General features: G+C 47.8%; 1 protein-coding gene across 10 annotated transcripts in view; it reads right to left on the bottom strand.

The window, feature by feature from the left end:
- Window positions 1–463: 463 nt before the first annotated feature.
- Window positions 464–19,559, bottom strand: part of KDM2A (lysine demethylase 2A) — a 115,470-nt gene continuing 96,374 nt past the window's right edge. For all 10 annotated transcript variants that reach the window (XM_077862581.1, XM_077862582.1, XM_077862580.1 and 7 more), the window contains 9 exons: window positions 15,659–15,742; window positions 13,357–13,626; window positions 12,636–12,767; window positions 9,952–10,041; window positions 7,318–8,030; window positions 5,044–5,207; window positions 4,484–4,642; window positions 3,707–3,922; window positions 464–3,295 (listed from right to left, as the gene is read on the bottom strand). In XM_077862581.1, coding sequence (XP_077718707.1) covers window positions 3,114–3,295; window positions 3,707–3,922; window positions 4,484–4,642; window positions 5,044–5,207; window positions 7,318–8,030; window positions 9,952–10,041; window positions 12,636–12,767; window positions 13,357–13,626; window positions 15,659–15,742 — 2,010 coding nt within the window. In that variant the 3' untranslated portion in view covers window positions 464–3,113. The remainder of the gene's footprint in view (window positions 3,296–3,706; window positions 3,923–4,483; window positions 4,643–5,043; window positions 5,208–7,317; window positions 8,031–9,951; window positions 10,042–12,635; window positions 12,768–13,356; window positions 13,627–15,658; window positions 15,743–19,559) is intronic.

Here is a 19,559-nt window from a genome sequence, read left to right as displayed (position 1 = left end):
TTAAAAGAGAGAGAGAGAGAAAGAGAGTGAGAGAGAGAGAGAGAAAGAGAGAGAGAAGCAAGGAAGGAAGGAAAGGAAGGAAGGAAGGAAAAAAAGCAACCCAGAACCCCAAACCCAAAACACCCAAATCAAAATATTTCCCACTGGAGGCTATTTCTTTTTTGTCTTTTAAAAATTTTATTACACAAATATCTCCCATTCCCATGTGTCAGAGGAAAGATGTCCTTGCTCTTTCTAAAACCAATAGTGGAGAACGTTTAGAAAACAAAAGTCCAACTAGCTTCCCTCCTTCCCTGGCCCAAAATAACCCCAATGTCTCAACTGAGATAGCAGGACTTGTCCCCTTAATGCTTACATTTAATTTAAATTTTTTAGCACAACATTGGAGATTGACTCTAAATCAGCAACAAAAAATATATATTTACAATATTTCTCCGAAAAACAAAAAAACACAACCAAACCCTTTAAACATAGTGACTTTAGGAGTTTTATTTATGGAGCAGTTATTTTTTAATCACCAAGTGATTTTATATTATATATATATAAATTTTCTTCCTTTCCTTTGTGGTTTTTCGCCCCGGTGCTTGGAAAGATGGAGGCGGGGTGTCTGGCCCTGCGTTCTGAGGGCAGGCTCTCCTGGCAAGGCCACATCTCAGAGCAGATTACAGGAAATGCGATGGGATTCCCGGGATCCTCTGTCCCCAGAGACATTTCTTTCCTCCACAGGGACTAATAACCCTCACCTCTAAAAACCATTTCCCCCCACTCACAGTCCTAGAGAAAAAGGAAACCCAGCAAGGGCATCATAGGTCCATCTGCTACCACTCCTGGGCTCCCTTTCCTGCTGACCAATTTACGTGCGTGGTAAAAATGCTTGTTTTCCCAAACCAGAAACAAACAAAAATAAAAACTGTCCCCCACCCCCCCCCAACCATCAGCTTGGAAATTTCTGTGGATGAAATGTCCCAAAGTCAGAGGCACTCTCCCGGCACAATCCCTGCTCTGAAGGGGTCTCTCCACCTCCCCTTTTATAAAAAGACAACAAAACGAAACAATCTTTTCAGTACTTTCCACAGGAGCAACCAAAAAAAGGCAGGAAGCTTCCAATTATAGGTCATTAACAATAATATTAATAAGGTTTTTGCTCAATACCCAGGGTTCTTTACAGAGAAGTTCCCCTAACTGAGGCACTCTGGAATAAGTCACTGGCATTTCCTCAAAGTTTCAGCCCCAGCTCACCGGGGCCTGGAGACCAATGGAAGGGGCAGAGGGTCATGGGAGCAGACTGCTGCTTTTAAAGGTGCAGCCAAGACAATCAGCAGATGGAAGAAACAGACACAATGCCATCCCTTACCAGGACCCAGTTTTCTCTTAGGAGGCCAGTCAATGCCAGGCTCAAAGCTGGGCTAGGTGGCAAAGAGGGGGTCCCTCTGCCTCTATTGCTTTGGAAGTGGCAAGTGTGCAGTTGGCGTCTCTCCTCAGGGTGGCTCACACTTCAGACCCCTGGTGCCTGGGCTCCTTCCCCTCCCCTGGAGGGTTTCAGGAGGAGGAGAGCCTGAGACTGGGCTGCAGGAAAGGGGCGAGGAAGGGAGGGGGTTGGAGGATGAGAAGGCGGGGCTCGGTTGTGCTATCGCTATCCTCACAGATGGGGAGCAGAGTGCAAATCCGCATCTATCATTTATAAGCTCTTGCCACAGGCTGCTGCTATTGAGCATCTCCTCACACACTTAAATATTGACCCAAAAGAAATTCCGACCGACCTTTCTTTTTTTTTCTTTTTTCTTTTTTTTTTTTTTTTTTTTAAAGTGCAAAAAGCTCTCTGCTGCCCTAGAGAGAGGATCTTTGGACAGGCCGTTCAATGCAAAGTAAAAGGGGGCAGCTGATGGGGCTTGACACAGGGCGGTGGAGCGGGAGACACCATGCTCCCCTCCCTCCCTCCCTCCACACACACGTGTAATACACTCAGCCACACACACAGAGGCACATGCACACCCCCTTCCACGGCTACAGGCAGAGAGGGCAGGTGACTGGCTTCAAAGCAGGACCCCCCACCCTGCCACAAGGTGCCAGATCAGTGAGCCACTGGGCTAAACACAGGCCTGGGCTCTGGGGGCTACACCACACTGGACGCCCAGAGCCTGCTGGGAGGCAGGTGGGGACCTAGCCAAGTTCTCTGCTCTCCCCAGCTCGGGGAGATAGGCTGTTCCCTCTGAGGACATGCATCCTGGGAAAGCCCTGTCCAGGCAGGAAGGAGGAACATGTGGAAAGGGCAGTGGGAGGCTGAAGAGGGAGAACAAGGAAATGGTGCCTGTCTCAGAATCTGCCTAGGAAGCAATAAAATGGGGGTGTCCCTGGGGTACACAGTTCCAGCTCCTCTAAAGAGCTTCAACCCCAATAAGTGCAATAAGGACCTCATAGAGACTAGCGGGCAAGTCTGGGGTGGGGTAACCTCTTTACGTGAACTACCACGGGCATCAGACAGGATCAAGCTAAAGGAAGGGGGAGAGCATGGACACGGATGAGAGGTTTTAGACACCTCAACAGCACCAGTATGATCGGCACGGGTCTGGCCTTTCTGGGGCTGCTGGCCCCTCCTGCAGAAGCCGGGAGAGTGTGGTGGAGGAGAGACACACACTGGACACCACAAGGAGAACCTGGCCACGGAGACAGGGCCGCTTTCTTCCCTGGAAATTTGCTCAGAACCAGGCACAGCTGGGGACCATGGATGGGGAGAAGGGCCCCAGGACCCGGCACAGATGACGGTTGCACAGACACCCCGAACTGAGAGCCCGGCCTCCTGGCCAATGAGCGAGCAGGCGGGCGGGCAGGGGAGCAAGCGAGCAGGCACCATGACTGCACACAGCCTGTGCTTTCCCCTCAGATTCGGATCAATTTGCTACTCCTTTCTCCTTGGGAGGGAGAGGAGCAGGCAGGTAAGCCTGGTGTCTACCACCCTCTCTGCCCCGCCTGTAGGGGAAGGGCTCAAGGGACAGGAGAGCAGAGAGGGAGTGTGACGCTGGCCTCAGAGCCCGTGCAGGGTCGGGGAGAGAGGCTCTCCTGGCTGGGGAGTCAGGGGAAGATCGGTTTCCTGTTCAGTCTGGGCTGCGTGTATTTTAGCTGATCTTCTGTATCAGCTTCTCGTCAGACAGGCAGTAGAGACTGTTGATGGACAAGTCTGAGATGAAGTGCTCGCAGGCTTTTCGAGTGATCTGCTTGCATCCTCGAAGGTCGATCAAGGTGACATTGGCGATGCGCCGTAGGTAGATCAGGGTCTGATCTGTCAATTTATTGCAACCTGTGGGGAAGTGACCACAAGGACAATGCTGTGTACACACAGCCACAGGAGCCTGGAACTGCTGCTCAGTTCCCAAGCTCTTTCCCCCTTAAAATGCTAAAGCAAAAGCCCCCTTAGTTTCATAACTACTCGGCTCAAAGACCAGAAGGATCTCATGAAGACTCCCTCACTCCCTGCAACACAAGGCTGGCCAAACCACAGCCGATGATGGCCACCTAACCCTTGGGCACCAGACAACTATTTGAGGTTTCCATCCCCTAATCAGTTAAAAGAGAGAGAAATCCATGTCCTTGTCCAGATATGAGGAAATGACATAATTTAGTTCAATCAACAGACCAGGTTCTCTGTTTTACTGGTCAAACTCCAGGCAGAGCTGGGCATGGTCTGTCATGAAACATCACAGTAGCGTACCTGCCATGTTGAGCTCTGTGAGGGAGTAGCGAGTGGAAGACCCGACAGCGGTGAGCAGATTAGAGGACTGATCTGTCAGGTGGCTGCAGTGACTGAGGTCGAGTCGAGAAAGGAGGGGCATGTGGCGAATGATGAGGCGAAGTGTGGCGTCCGTGATGTCAAGGCCTGCCAGCCGGAAGTCGGTCATGTTCCGGAGTTTACTGCGATTGTCCTGACCTGCACAAGCAAGGAGAGAACCTAAGTCAAAACTTTTCCCTCTAGTCCGGCTCCAAAATTGCAGACAGCTCAGCTCCTTCCTAGCCAGGCCTCCTTGCAGAGGTTAAGCAGAACTGCCCACACCCAGCCCTGCCTGCAGGGAGTGAGCGGTGTGTGGGGGCAGTTTCTAGGAAACCAGACACGTTTTCTTTCTTCTCAGCTGCTAGATTATGCCTCACTTACACAGTGAAAGGGTATGTGTGCAACGCTCCACCCCTCTCCATACTCCCACACTTTTTTAGACCACTTTTAATGTCCTACCTCAGCCATGAAGCTTTCCTGGACTTCCTCAGGATTATACTATCTGGGTCCCAAACTCTAGTACCTCCTAAGATGTATTCCCTCCTTTGTCTGTAGGCAAGTAGATGGATGTAAACAGTAACCTGCACTTATACACTCTGTTCTCCATTTGCACATACCCACAACATCATTTCTGACACTTCTTTAGTTTCTGAGGACAAAGTCTGTTGAAAGACAAAGCTACCGTAAGATGAATGCAGAGAAGTCAAGCCCAGAGCTTACCTGGTTTATCAGCCGGTGGAGTCAGCAAGTCCCGAATTTGAGGGTCCTTGATTCCTACTGCCCACCGAAGATCAAGGGTCCTGAGAAGGGGGCAGCTGGAGGTGCTGAGGGCAGAGACTGCAGACCAGGAACAGCCTGCTAGGAGGAGGTCTTTCAGTCCTGCAACAGGAAGAGATATAGACATGCAACCGTATACTCTATTACACTGTCTTGCTTTGGTGGTAAAACCAATTACTCAGTTCCTACCAGAGCAATGTGGTAAGTGTGAGAACTTCCTATCTTCCTAAGACCTCAAAATGCTGAGGGGAACAAGGCATTCTATGGGCCCGACCATGGCAGTATCTTACTCAAATCTCTTCAGTGGTTGTGCCCACTCTCTTCATTGTCTGGGGTGATAATCGTCTAGTCCAGCTAGTCTGGAGTGGTGCTTTGGGGACTGGCAGTTAGGAGGCCCTGGGTGAAGCCCCTGCTAAGCAGGAAGAGGACAATGGCATGGGACTGCTGCCTGAAATTGCCCTAAAGCAATTTTAGGCAGCAATGCCTACAGCCAGCTTGCTCACCTGGCAGCCTGTTGACAAGCCACGTCAACTGTTTCTTGGAGATGTTGGTCCAACTGAGGTCAAGGCTGACTGGCTGCCTCTTGATGATGCCACTGAGAGCCTGGGGTACAATAGCCTTACACCTACTCAAGTCAATTTTTGTCCAAAGTCTCTTGTCGCAGCACCTGTGACAGAAAGAGAACTGGCCGTCAATAACCCAGTACCCCTTATTGGAGGAGCTCCCATCAAAGGGTGCTGCAGGCTTTTGGATAAAGAAGAGCGCCTAGAGAGCTACCCTGCCTATGCTCTTCTACAAGCAGACAAGGACCATTCCCTATTTTTTTTTTTTTTTTGCCTCAGAGTAAAGGGCTTGCCCTCTACGGCAACCCTCTAGGTTAAATAGTAGATAATGACCAGTTAACCAATTTACTCTGGAAGGGTTAAGAACACAATTGTTAGGAATACACAGCAACCAATATACTATAACCCCTCATTTGCAGTAAAATGGTATGGCTCCCACCAAAGCTTGTGGAAGTTAAATACTAAAAAAAATGATTTACTGCCTGAAGTCTTAGGCTGGCTTCCATTTCCTCCCTTGTCAGTCATAGCCAGCTGCCTGGGATGCAGGGCATTCCTCGGCACAGCTACAATCCATCCTGCCTTAAGCTCTACAAAGAGCCCATTACTGTATCAGGCCAAGAGAGGCTCTTTATTATCAGGCCAGGAGAGTCTTCTCCCTGTCTTGGGTTTCTGCTTCAGTGCTGTCCTTTTTATTTTCTGGTCCCATCCAGGACAGAACTAGAAGGGAAAGGCCTGCCTTTCCACTGCAATCTACAGTCCGTAGGCCACAAATAGCACTGCAATATGCAGGCTTCTGTTTAATATTTTACAGCCCTTGCCCCCAAGGCCAGCTCAGAGTCTGGTCAGCAGGGGAAGGGGAGACAGCATATAGTACAAGTCTTATATGGCTTGGCCTGGAAACTGAGGGATAGAGCCAGGCAGAACCATTGGCCCTACAAAGAGAAAATATTAGGAGAATTAGGTAGGTCATATATTAATTCAGTTTTGGGAAGTAAACTTGTGTTTGCAGAGAATGATGTCTTTATTTAAAGACTGAAAATAGGATCCCTGGTGGCGCAGCGGTTTGGCGCCTGCCTTTGGCCCAGGGCGCGATCCTGGAGACCCGGGATCGAATCCCACATCGGGCTCCCGGTGCATGGAGCCTGCTTCTCCCTCTGCCTGTGTCTCTGCCTCTCTCTCTCTCTGTAACTATCATAAATAAATAAAAATTTAAAAAAAAAAAAAAAAAAAAAAAGACTGAAAATATTTCACCAGTGGCACATGAGACTTGTATGGCAAAAACAAGCTACTAATGATAGAGTAGTGAAGCTCAGAGTTTAACACCTATCAGAAGCCCCTGGAAAACATACAGATTGCCTGGCCCCACCCCCAAAGGTTCTGACTCAGGAGTACTGAAACAGGCCCCCAGAATCTGCATTTCTAACATGATCCCAGTAAGGAACGTGGTGTACCAGTTGTCTAAGAATTACTTACGCTCTAAGAATTACTGTAATTGGGTTCGACCCAGACACAAGGTATGGGTTATGTCCTAGGGTCTAGGAGCTAAAGGGAAAATAAGGCCCTATGGAAACGTCTGTTTATCATCTTGAGGGACTTTTCCCCCTAAATGTTTTACTGTTTAACTTGAGAAAAAATGGTAGGTCTCGTTAGGAAGGATGAGTTAAGTCTTAAGTTTCAAAACTGGACCCTGCTTCCTGGAAAGGAATTCTGGGCCAGACTTGGGGGATAAGAACAAAACCTGGAAAACTGTGAAGACATTCACATTTTTTGGAAAGCATGTCCACCCTCTTTCACGAGACAGAGAGGTAACTGAGGCAGGGGCTTAAAAGCAGTCATCAGTGTCACCAGCAAAAGAAGTGACTGGCACAGAGTCACACTCTCAACAAATGTGTGATGAGTATTTGAGAGGGGGAAACTGATGACTGAAGTTTTAGCAAAACTGTAAAAAATCCATCCCCCAAATCAGTTTCAAGTATCCAGTGAAGAGAAATAGGAAAAGTATGGAGCAGGGAGAGAAAGCAAAGGGCCAAATTTTCCTGAGGATATCTGTAGGCACAATGGCCACATCTTTAATAGGACCCACTGTCTAGATGGATTGACTCAATCCTTTGGGACCCAGCAAGCCTCCAGATGCCAAGGCACATGCAGTTCTCATATGGAAAACCTGCCACCTACTCCCGTACCCCTACTCCTGATCCCTGTATCCCTGCTCACCATTTATACCACGTCTTGCACACTCGCATACATTCACAAAGTTCTCTGCGGCTGAGGTAGCGGAAGACAGACATCCAGACCTCCCGCTGCATCCAGCTTTCGTCTCCATCCTGAGCCCAACTGCCCCGGCCATTCAGCCTGGCTGCACCCCCCTCCTCTGCACTGTCATCTTCCTCCTCCTCCTCCTCCTCTTCCTCCTCCTCTCCCCCCAGCCCCTCCTCGTCCCCACGCTGGGGGGTTCGGGCTGGGCAGTGCTGCACTAGCACACGGGGGGAATGGCGAAGGTTGGCAGATGAGGCCGTGATGGCCTGCAGCTTGGGCACAATGGATGTCCCGTGGAGCTCTTTGGTGGGCCTCTGTAGCGTGACAGTGAGGTACGATCCCCGGATCTTGGCTTTCTCAACTTCAGACAGCTCCTTTTTGCCGCTGGGATTGTTCTCCTTTTCCCGTACCATGGTGCGCTCTGTGGCCTGCAGCCGCAGCAACTGCCGCCGTTTGAAGCGCTCATCGCGGCTGGCACTGTGGTGGTCGCTGGGGCCAGCCCCAGGGGATGACCGAGTCACCATACCCCGGGGGGAGACTGGGTCATGGATGAGCTGCAGCATAGAAGTGGGTGAGTGAGGCGGGGGTGTGAGGGGCTCATCGCAGCTCCGCAGGGGCCGCAGGACTTTGGCTTGCACGGCTTCTTCATCACTCTCTTCAATTTTCCGCTTCTGCAAAACAAGTCCCCCAAAGCCCCATCAGTGCGTTACTCCAAAACCCTCTAGATTTACAGTGAGCCTCACTGTTGTTCTGAGGAGACTAGATGACAGACTAGACTGCTTCTCTTCTATGGGGAAAGGGGTACCTGCATGCTAGAGGGTGGTCACCTCCTTGGAGTCTGCAATATGCCTGGATCAACAACTGTGCTCAAGTCTGTGCCGGAGAGAGCTGATTACAGAATAAACCCTTCAAATAAGTCACTTGGGAATCTACCTGTGACAGAAAGGTTTGTGTCCAAGTACAGAGGAGTGAGATCTAAATTTGGGCTGCATGACTCCACAGCCCACTTTATTCATCTCTTGCCCCAATTTTTGGATTATAATTCCCTGGATAAAGATATCCTTTAAAGAGGCCACAACTTTACCCCTATGCAATCTGACCATTTTAAATTCTGTCTCTAATTTAGCTCCTTCACCCAGGAGATGCTTCTGATTGTAGATGCTTGTGGTAGAGGAAAAGCATCCTACATATACCGTTTGAACTAGGACACAGAATCTGACAGCAGTAAACACCACTTTCAGCTCCACCAGCATCTGAGCCAGGCTGCTGCTTCTACTCAGCACCCCACCCTATCCCTAGAGACCAACTGCAAGTAAGATAAAGCAGAGAATGAGAACCTCTGTGAGGAACTGTGATGCTCCAGAGGAATCTGTGCTGGATGAAGAAGAGGAATTTGGGTTCAGTGAAGCCAACATTCCATAAAGGCCTACAACCTCATCCTATGACACCTGTCTTGTCCTGGAGCCCACTGTGACTGATGTGATAATGCGGAACCAGTGTTCCACTAAGGATCAGCGAACAGTGGTTCACATTTTCCTCAAGGAGACAGTTTCTGTCCCTCAGCAACAAGCCCGCTCCCTTTCCTCTGTACCTTCTTAGAGCATTATGGTTGGAAGAGAATTGATCATCTTTTGGGTGCTGGCTTTTACAATGCAAGAAAGTTAACACTAAAACACAGCATCCATCAACCCACCTGCTGCAGGAGGGAGGCATACGCCCACCACTGGTGTTGCTGCCAATGAAAAGAGATATAAAAGCTCCCAGTGTAAGGAGCAGGGGTAAGGAGAACTTCAGCACTGGTCAGCTCTAGAAATCTCTGCACTCCAAGAGAGACTGAAAATTCAACTACCTCAGCGCCCAAGTGGGAAGAAATAGAAGACAGGAAACTTGTCCCTACTCCTGTGCAATGCACCTGGAGGAGACCACCAGGGCCTGGATGGCTGCCACTAGGCCAGCTGCCTCCTCCATATATGCCCTCAACAGGTCTCGTTCTTGCTGGCCTGAGTAACTAGAGTCCTTTTGGCCCTCTGACATTATCCATCGGGCCAGCAACCTCAGCTACACAGGGCCAAGGTTATGGCACTGGTCCCCTTGCAGGGAGGGGCTGCCTCCGTAGGACATGTTTGGGCACATGGGTGGAGCTTTCTGCAAGGCCACAAAGGTGAAGAGGACAAAAATGTTGGGCCTGCTTAACTGGAAACTCCAGCACACGACTGTACCTACCAGCTGCCTCAGGTTACTGCCTTCCCTCTAGTTTCACTCCTCAGGAACAACTGTTCTTGCCTCACTGCTCTCTTCACACAACTCAGCTGTGCTACCTCTTTTTCTAGGGTCCCAGAGTGTAAAAAGACCTCAGCAATTTGCAGACCCCAAGTAGAACAGTATTCAGTACTACAAAAAAGACAAACACTAAAAACTCAAAATAAAAGAAAAATAACCAAAGGAGGGAAGAAGATGTCAAACACAATACAAAATAATCTGTGGGTCAGAAAAACCATATGAATAAAGTTGCAAAAGCAAATGTATTCTAGCCATCCCTAAGCTTGAGGTTTCCTTTTTTCTCCAGTGGAAATCTAGAAAAAGCTCCCTTACCTGGGCTTTCTCCGAGCTGTCCTCCTGGTAGCACTTTGGACATTCCCAGCAATTTGGCAATTCCTCATTAAGCAGCCCCTCTCCATCCATCTGAAAGAAGACAGAGATGTTAAATTAAAAAACAAAACAAAACAAAACGAAAAAAACAAATGCCCTTGTTTAAGTCTCCTTTATCAGACAATAACAGCCACATGGTTGAGAAAAATCTGGAAGTTACTCATTCATAAATGCATTGGCCCACCGGAGGAAAAACCCAGCCACAGGGAGAATGGCCACCCTCTGTCTTGGTTACTTGATCAACTTAGATTCCATGAGGAGATTCCCAAGAGTTTGGGTCAATCTGGAGTCTCTCCTGACATACAGATATATATATATCTCATTATATATATATATATGGGGGTGCCTGGGTGGCTCAGTAATTGAGCATCTACCTTTGGCTCGGATCGTGAAACCGGGGTCCTGGGATTGAGTCCCGCATCGGGCTCCTGCATGGAGCCTGCTTCTCTCTCTGCCTGTGTCTCTCATGAATAAATAAATAAATAAAGTCTTAAAAACATTTATTTTCCTGAGAGTCTCATGCCACTTTGCAAAAGGAACTGATCACACAATTTGGAAGGTGCCAGACCTCATCTTGATAGTGGGGCATAGTAATTATGACTGCTTGGGTTCAGACACTAGTGGCTTAGTCTCTGTGACTCTATGTTCTCATCTGTAAAGTGGGGGGTAAATAACAATTCCTATCTTATGGGATTGTGGTGAGCATTAAATGAATTACCTGTTAAGTGTTTAGGAAAATGCTTGGCATATAGTAAACACTTTTTTTTAATCAACATGGAGATGATATCCTATTTTATTGATCCTAAAATGCATATTTTTTCACACCTTGGGATCCTTGGGTGGCGCAGCGGTTTAGTGCCTGCCTTCGGCCCAGGGCGCGATCCTGGAGACCCGGGACGAATCCCACATCGGGCTCTCGGTGCATGGAGTCTGCTTCTCCCTCTGCCTACGTCTCTGCCTCTCTCTCTCTCTCTCTCTCTGTGACTATCATAAATAAATAAAAATTTTTTAAAATATTTATTTTATTTATTCATTCAGAGAGAGCGAAGAGAGAGGCAGAGACACAGGCAGAGGGAGAAGCAGGCTCCACGCAGGAAGCCCGATGTGGGACTCGATCCTGGGTCTCCAGGATCACACCCCGGGCTGCAGGCAGCACTAAACCGCTGCGCCACCAGGGCTGCCCATAAATAAATAAAAATTAAAAAAAAATGTTTTCACACCTGAATATTTCTAAAATTGGGCTGCTTCTCACAATTAACAGTATCTTACAATCACTGTCAGCCAGGTGGCAGTCATGATATAGTTGTCCCCTTTGGAAAAATCAACAAAATATCAGCAACCAATGTTCTTTAAATTGAAAGAAATATGAAGAAACAGGGTAGACTAACTTCACAGGGCTGTCTTAAAGATGTAAACAAGAGAGGTACCTGGGTAGCTTAGTCATTAAGCTTCCGACTCTTGATTTTGGCTCAGGCCATTATCTCAGAATCGTGGGATTGAACCCTGTATCGGGCTCCATGCTCAGTGAAGTTGCTACTTGAGATTCTCTCTCCCTCTCTCTCTGCCCCTGCTCATGCACTCTCTCTCTCAAATAAATAATCTTTATTTTTTTAAAGATTTTATTTATTTATTCATGAGAGACAGAGAGAGAGAGAGAGAGGCAGAGACAGAGGGAGAAGCAGCCTCCATTAAGGGAGCCTGATGTGGGACTGGATCCTGGGGTCTCGGGATCACGGCCTGAGCCAAAGGCAGATGCTCAACGGCTGAGCCACCCAGGCATCCCTCTCACATAAATAATCTTTAAAAAACCAAAAAACCAAAACAACAACAACAACAAAAAAAGGGTATAAACAACAGAATGCATGTAAAACAGAGGTTCCCTGGGGGCCCTGAGTGGCTCAGTTGGTTAAGTATCAACTCTTAATTTTGGGCTTGGGTCACGATTGCAGGGTTTGAGATAGAGCCCTGCACTGGGCTCCGAGCTGGTAGGGGAAGCCTGCTTAAGATTCTCTTTCAATTAATCAACCAATCAATCATGGTTCTCCACCCCAACTACATCTTAGTATCACTTAAGGAGCTTCTGCACAGGGTCCTTGCTTTAAGAGTTGATTGTGACCTCTTAGAGATTACGTCAACTTCCCTATTACTTTTTCTTAGAGGTCTTCAAGTGCATACCAAGACTGCTACAGAATAAGCACTTATTAAGTGTTAGCTGATACTATTCCTCTCATCATCTTTCAGGAACTAATATCCAGAGATACAGAGAAGTACGTAGTGGAGATGATTAAAGGCATGAGGCATTCCAAAACAGACCTGGCAGTTCCACAATGGCCTGGAGACTCCAAATACATTCTTTGGAAGCCAGACTGCAAGCTCCATGAGGACAGGAACAGGGACTACTATTTTGTGTCCTGAGCTATCCTCAGGGTCTAGCACAGTGGCTGACACACAGTCTAGACATCTGAATCAAGGCCAGATGTTAGACCATGACATGACCCATAGCTGACAGTCCAAATTAGGGATGCTGGTAGCCTCTTATGACAGATTCTCACACTCCTCTGTTCTACTCAGTGCCTTCAGACATTCTACCAGCTAAGCCCTCAGAGGCCCCTTAGGCCTCTACTCACCTGGAGGCAGCCAGGATGAACAATCTCATTGCAGATACAGCATTCCATGAGTTTCTTCTCGAAGTCCTGTGTCTCTTCATTTTGATCCACCTCTCCACAGAGGGAACACGTGACAGAGTGAGGCAGTCTGGGCTACAAGAAGACGAAGATAGAAACCAAAAAAGAACAGACTTAGATCCTTATCGGTCCAGCTTCCCTTTAACTCAAGATGGGTTCTTCGTTTCCTGTAATTCTCTTGGGAGCACTCAGGGAACATGGAAACCAGTGGAGGAAGAAGACAGGGAGAACGAGAAACCTATAGAGACCAGTTTATTCTCCCCAGTCTGTCATAGGCCTCATAGGTCCCTCCACTTGAAGAGGGATGGACAGCAGTGATGTGCTCCTGGAATACTGTGTTCTCATCTGAAAACTGGGTGAGCAAGGATGAAAGATTAAATAGGATCATTTTTAGTATTAGGTTATCTTCCTTCTGAACCCTGAGAGAAAAGGGACAAAACAAAGCAAGCCAAAGAGAATAACTTCTCCTTTCCATCTCTGGAGTCTCTCAAACTCTCACTACCTATACCTCAGCCCCTTTGGTACCACCCCTCCAGGTTTGGATGCGAAATGTGCATTTATTCACCAGAATGGATCTATTCTTATCCTTCTGGCCCATCCTTACACTTCTGGCCCATCCCCCCTCCAGCTCTCCCCCAAGGTCTTTACTCAGCATGCCACTTACTGCCAAGCACTGCCGAAGGACACAGGACTGCTTCATGCGGCCAGGTCCCCCAAACTTCTTCATGTCCCTGCAGTAGTGGCAGACACCACACTCTCCTTGCACACATGCCTTGCATTTCCGACAGCGTACTCGTCTCCGCCTGGCTCCCGACACTATAGGGGAGGCGGCAGCTGGCCTCACAGGTGTTAACCGAGGAGCTGGCTTCATAGTGTGAGGCTTTGTGATGGGGATGGTAGGAACCCGCACCTTTGGTCGGGCGGGGAATTTAAGCTGGAAAGAGAAAGCAGTGAGGTCAAATATATCAAGTTGCTTTAAGGACTGGAGAGGGTAGAAGATTACACAGCCTGGCAAACTATGGCCCATGGGCAAATCTGCCCACTGCCTGTTTTTGTAAATGAAATTTAACTGGAACAGAGTGATGCTCAGCATGGTCTGTGGCTGCTTTCACATGCAGTGGCAGAGTTGAGAAACTGCCACAGAGATTGGATGGCCTGCAAAACCGAAAGTATTTATTATATTTACCTTTACAGAAAATGTTTGCCAATCCCTTCAGGCTATTTATTTCAGCTACATCCCTCTCACTCTGTTGAGCTATGACACTTGCCCCTCCTTGAAGCTTTCTATGTGCCAAAGTCACTCCAAGGGCCCTCCATTATTTCCTTATCCTGAATATTATTACTCAGAAGATACTCATAAAGAAGACTATAAACTACTTCAGGGTGAGATGGATCTTGCTTATTTATTATTCTGAATCTGGTACATAACAGACACTCCAGTAGACCTTTAAGTTCAGAATACATCTCTCAGCTATATGTTTATAATTTTATTACTTGTATTTGTCATAGTGATCTTTTCGAGAACAAGGACTGGATCTTTTAGGTCTTTAATTTTCCATGGTGCCTTAAACATGTTTTTTTCTTTTCTTTTCTTTTTTTTTTTTTTAAGATTTTTATTTATGAGAGAGAGAGAGACAGAGAAAGAGAGAGAAGGAGGCAGAGACACAGGCAGAGGGAGAAGCAGGCTCAATGCAGGGAACCTGACGTGGGACTTGATCCCGGGTCTCTAGGATCATGCCCTGGGCTGAAGGCGGCACTAAACTGCTGAGCCACCCGGGCTGCCCCATCATCTTTTTAAAAAGATTTTATTTACTTATTTGAGATTGAGCGCTCAGGAGCAGGAGGGACAGAGACACAGGCAGAGGGAGAAGCAGGCTCCATGCAGGAGCCTGATGTGGGACTCGATCCTGAGTCTCCAGGATCACGCCCTGGGCTGCAGGCGGCACTAAACCGCTGCGCCGCTGGGGCTGCCCCCTTAAACATGTTTCTTACACAAAATATTCAACAGCCAGAAATGACTAAACTGTATAAAGGCCAGTCTCATGCAGTCAAGCATAGGCTAACTGGGACTCCTCTACCTAGGAAGTGGTTCTTTAATTTGTCTTTTATTTTTTTTTATTTTTTTAGATTTTATTTATTTATTCATAGACACACAGAGAGACAGAGAGAGGCAGAGACACAGACAGAGGGAGAAGCAGGCTCCATGCAGGGAGCCCGATGTGGGACTCGATCCCGGGTCTCCAGGATCACACCCCAGGCTGCAGGCGGCACCAAACCCCTGCGCCACCGGGGCTGCCCTAATTTGTCTTTTAGAGCGATACACCTTAACACTCCTGGAATGGGATGGCTCTGCAAATTTCAACTGGGAAACACCGAAGAAGGACCTACGTATTTGCCAGACTCATGGACAGGATCAGAATTCTTACTTTTATTTAATAACCTTGACAAAGGACAATACGGGAAAGAATTATATGGGACCTAACTGAAGAGGCATGAAAATTCATAACTGGCAATTTATTAGCTAACAGGTAATTCCTTCTTTTTTCCATTTGATACTGAAAAATCCAAATTAAAGGTTTTTTTTTTAGTGTGCATTCATTCCATCATAGAAACACTCCCATCACTTAAATATATATGATTACTTTAACCAGTTAAAAAAAATATATGTGAAATAACTGAATCACAGGGCCAAAACGATAAGAATAGATCCATTCTGGTGAATAAACGCACACTTTCGCATCCAAACCTGGAGGCAAGTTCCTAGTTTGATAGTTAAGAGAGTCACTTCCAAAGATAGCCAATTACCCTGACCCAAGAGTTAAAACAGAACCGAAAAATGATTTCCTGTCAGTTTATATTAATGCACCAAAAGCTGTCTGCCTCTAGTGCTTTTTCTTTCTGGAATGGTGATGGTCAGCCAGCAACATGCTTCAGCACCCTGAAGATCAAAAAGAATCATTTCTTACCTTATCCCTTTTTGGCCACTGTACTATAGGGACTCCAGTGAGGGCTAACTTGGGATCGCTGTTGGCAAGCTCCTCCAGCAAAATCTAAGGGTAGGATAGGACAGAAGAGGGGGAAGAAAGCAGGAACAGTGAACAAAGAGCCAACCACTCCCAGCAGCATTCAGACTTAGTCTCAGTCCCCAAGAGCAACATGGGAAGGGCAGGCTGGCAACTGTGTTTTCCTTTCATTTAGAGACTCACTGCAAAACAAATAAATTGAAGATGAAAGAGAAAACTCAAACTAGTGTGGTACTATCAAGACTTGTAATTTACCTTTGCTCCCAATCCCACACTTGTGATACTCACTGTACTGTTAGTATGTATGCTGAAGTAACTAGCTACATGGCGACAAGTGTTACTTGTCACCCAGTTCTATATATGGCAGTAAAACTTAATATTGCCCCTTTACTTTTCAGTATCAATGAATATTATCCAGGAGTACTGCCTTCATTTTGCAGATCTCAGCAAAGTGGCAAAAAAGGACTGGCTAATACTGGATTAATAGTATGAAAGGCAGAGTCTTAATGTCTCGATTCAACCCAGAGTTATATTCTTCTAAGGCTGGTTACGGAAATCTCAACTTCAAATCAACCAATCAATCAATCAATTTCTCACACACACATAAAGTAATTATTTGGCTTTATTCTTATAAATGGAACAGGAACAATCTTAGGGGCAACAGTTTTGATGGCTTTAACCAATCTAGTTTGAATGACTTGAGGACAATGCTACAGTAAGAAACTGCCACTTAAGTGAATCATACTAGTTGAGTGTTTTTTGGAAGACAGTCTTTATGTTTTAGACAGAAATTTCTGAGTCCCAAACCTTCTAGCAGATTGAAATCCCTTTTCCTTTAACCTCATGAGACCTAATGCAAAGGTAAAAGCAAAAGAACACAAATCCAGAAGACAAGTTACAAGATTCCTTTCAGGCTGCCCTAGTATATTAACTGTTTCAACAAAAACTAAACTTTGATCCTGGACAGTGAGCATGCCTGAGCCATTTTTAATAATCATTTCCATAATCCTATAGGCTCTATGCCTAGAGACCAGGACTTTCTGAAGCATGAAGCCCTTTTCTCCAAGCATTTTCATTCTTAACCAAAGGATCGTAACCTAAATCCCAGAGTTGGAACTCAGAAAGACCCTTTAAAACTCACACCCAGGAAGCTCCTCCACGAAGATCCCTTTTGCCAAGGCTCCAGATGCCTCTCACCCTCCCCCAAACTGATTTCATTTGCAGACGTTTTATTTACTTCAAGTTGCTATGGCATTCTATTCTGAAGCCTCCTGTTTAACACCCCACAGTGTGGGGGTGAAGAGGCGAGGTGCGGTGCCACGTGGGACTAGGCTCCAGTAGGGGCTCCTAATCTCCCTAGGGTGAAAAATTCAGGTCCATTCAAAATGTGTGCTAGGGAGTGTACAGTTCCCCTCCCCCATGTCGTACAGCCGAGGAGTAGGACTCTGCCCATTTCCTCTGCCGGAGAGCACTGAGCTGTCCACAAACAGGGACTTTCCACTTTCAGCAAAACAGACCGCACAGAAAGATCTGCGATTGTTTAAGAGTAGGAAAGGAACCTAACTGTTCACCAGAAGCAGTCTAATTCTACCTGCAAGATTTTTTGTGGGGGACAGGGAAAGGTAGGTGGAGAAACTGTGTCTGCGTGGGGGTGGGGGGCAGCTGTTCACACATAGACGACATAGTTACTGGGGTCTGTGTGGGTGTGGAGGGAAATGCAGATTTCCTTCCAAGCCTTATTTTGTTGGGGCCATACAACCAAGCTCACCCAGCTTCATCAAAAAAGGCAGACTCCAGATGAGGCCCTCCAAGAAACCATATAAAGAAGCCACCACCCTTCACCAGAGGGGGTTTGGGACGGGGAGCAGAGAGCGGGGGTGGAGTGCGGAAAGGCTGACGCCTATCTAGGCTCCTGGCATTCGGGAGAACATTCAAACACAAGCCCACACCCCACACATCACAGGAAGGGGAAGAGAACAGTGGGCGTCTGGACAGAGAAGGGAAAAGGATTCCCAAAAGCCAAGCGACCCAATTCTGAAGCACATCCCACCAGGAGAGGGAACAAGTGCAATGACGGCTCAAACAACACTAAGTAACCTGAGCATTGTCCTGGACTTGCCCGGTAGGCTGTTCTTCTGCCTCTTTGCTGAGACAAAGTCCCTACAGTTACACATACCCCAAGCCAGAAAGGGTTTGCCGCCCGCCCGCCTGACCTTGTGTTTCTCGTCGCTCTGGAGCTGCCGAGGCTCTCGGTTGAAGTTTCCCCAGCGTCTTTGTTTTGTTTTCTGTATTGGAAGTTGTGCTGAAGGAGTTAGGTTTTCTCCCTCTAGGAAAATCCCAATTTACTTGAAAATTCTGGAATCTCCCAAAGTACATCAGGCAGGGCAGTCCGGCTACAACCCCTCAGGCTACCCAGAGGGAGCAGCGTGTCGTGCTCTGAGCTCCTTCTCGAGCCCTTCAGCTCAGCCGCGGCTTCCTGTGCCTGCGAACAATGCTGCTGCGTCACCCACATGCAGCTCCCAGAAATGCTTTGCAACGGAAGATGGCAGGAGGGGGAGCTGAGCTCGAGTGAGCGAGCCAGGCAGAGGGCCCAGCCGTCCTGCTGCAGAGTCGGGAGGGGTGTGCTTGGCGAGGGCTGTCGGGCCTGTGATTGGAGGAAAGGCTGCCCGGGAGGCGAGTTGGGCCGCGCCCCCCCGCCTCCTCCCTCCAACCACCACTGCAATAGGAGAACCAAGGCCGGCCCCGGAGGGCTCCCTCTGGCCGACTTCGGAAGGCGCCAGCAAAAGGAAAGGCTTTAACCCATTCGGCATCTGGGCCCGAGACTGTCCTTGTCTCCGTCCACACCCTTCCCCTCAGGGTCACCTCTTATTGTTACAGCCAGCACTCTTTCCCGCTGACCACACACACACACACACACACACACACGCACGCACACACACTTCTCCCCCCTGCTCTTCAGGCAAACGGCAAGTCGCCCGAAGTTCAGCCTGTGCAAGAGCCAGGCAACCAAGCTGAGCTCCTCTGAGTTTCCTTTCTGCTGGCACGCCCGCCTGCTTCACCTGCCCTCACTCTCCCAAACCCAGAATCCAGAATGAGCATACGTGTTTCCAGAAAAACCTTCAGGAACGACACATTTCAACCAATATTGACATATTCAATACATATGTCTGTTTAACAACTACTTCTACAACAGATGCCTGCCTCTGGTTGGGATTGGGCACTCCACCACCGTTAACAGAAATGCCTAGGCAGCTCTTCTAGCAGCTCCATCATGACCAAGTCAAGCTAGCTGAGGCTAAATCTCAGGTTAAGGTGCTTTATTTTCCTGCCTTGGCAACAGCTCAAGAAACCACTGAATTTGTGTCCGCCAGTCTCCTGGGACCCTGCCCCTGAGACTGCCCCCACTCCAGCACTCCTGCACCTTTCCAGTTCATTTTCTATTCTGGTAGTTTTGCCTGCTCCATTCTTTTTTTTTTTTTTTTGGATTTAATTTATTTGAGAGAGAGAGAGAGAGAAAGAGCACAAGGGAGGGGGGCAGCATAGGGAGAGGGAGAAACAGACTTTCCGCTGAGCAGGGAGACCAGGATCTGAGATCCCAGGACTCCTGGGTCATGACCTGAACAGAAAGCAGACGCATAACTGATTGAGGCACCCAAGCGCCCCTGCCTGCCCTATTCTTGACGTTCCCTGAATGAAACAGCAGACCCTGCATCTTGTCAGACATCTTGATGCCACTTCTGACAGTCCCTCAAGTGATATGTGTCACAAACTCTCCATACACTGATTGAATCAGGGTGAAGCTCAGACTGAACAAGCAGTCTCAGGCTACAGTGCACTGTATTTT

This window comes from Canis aureus, chromosome 21, assembly GCF_053574225.1.
Source record: "Canis aureus isolate CA01 chromosome 21, VMU_Caureus_v.1.0, whole genome shotgun sequence".
Taxonomy (NCBI): domain Eukaryota; kingdom Metazoa; phylum Chordata; class Mammalia; order Carnivora; family Canidae; genus Canis; species Canis aureus.
This window is presented reverse-complemented; position numbering and strand designations above follow the sequence as displayed.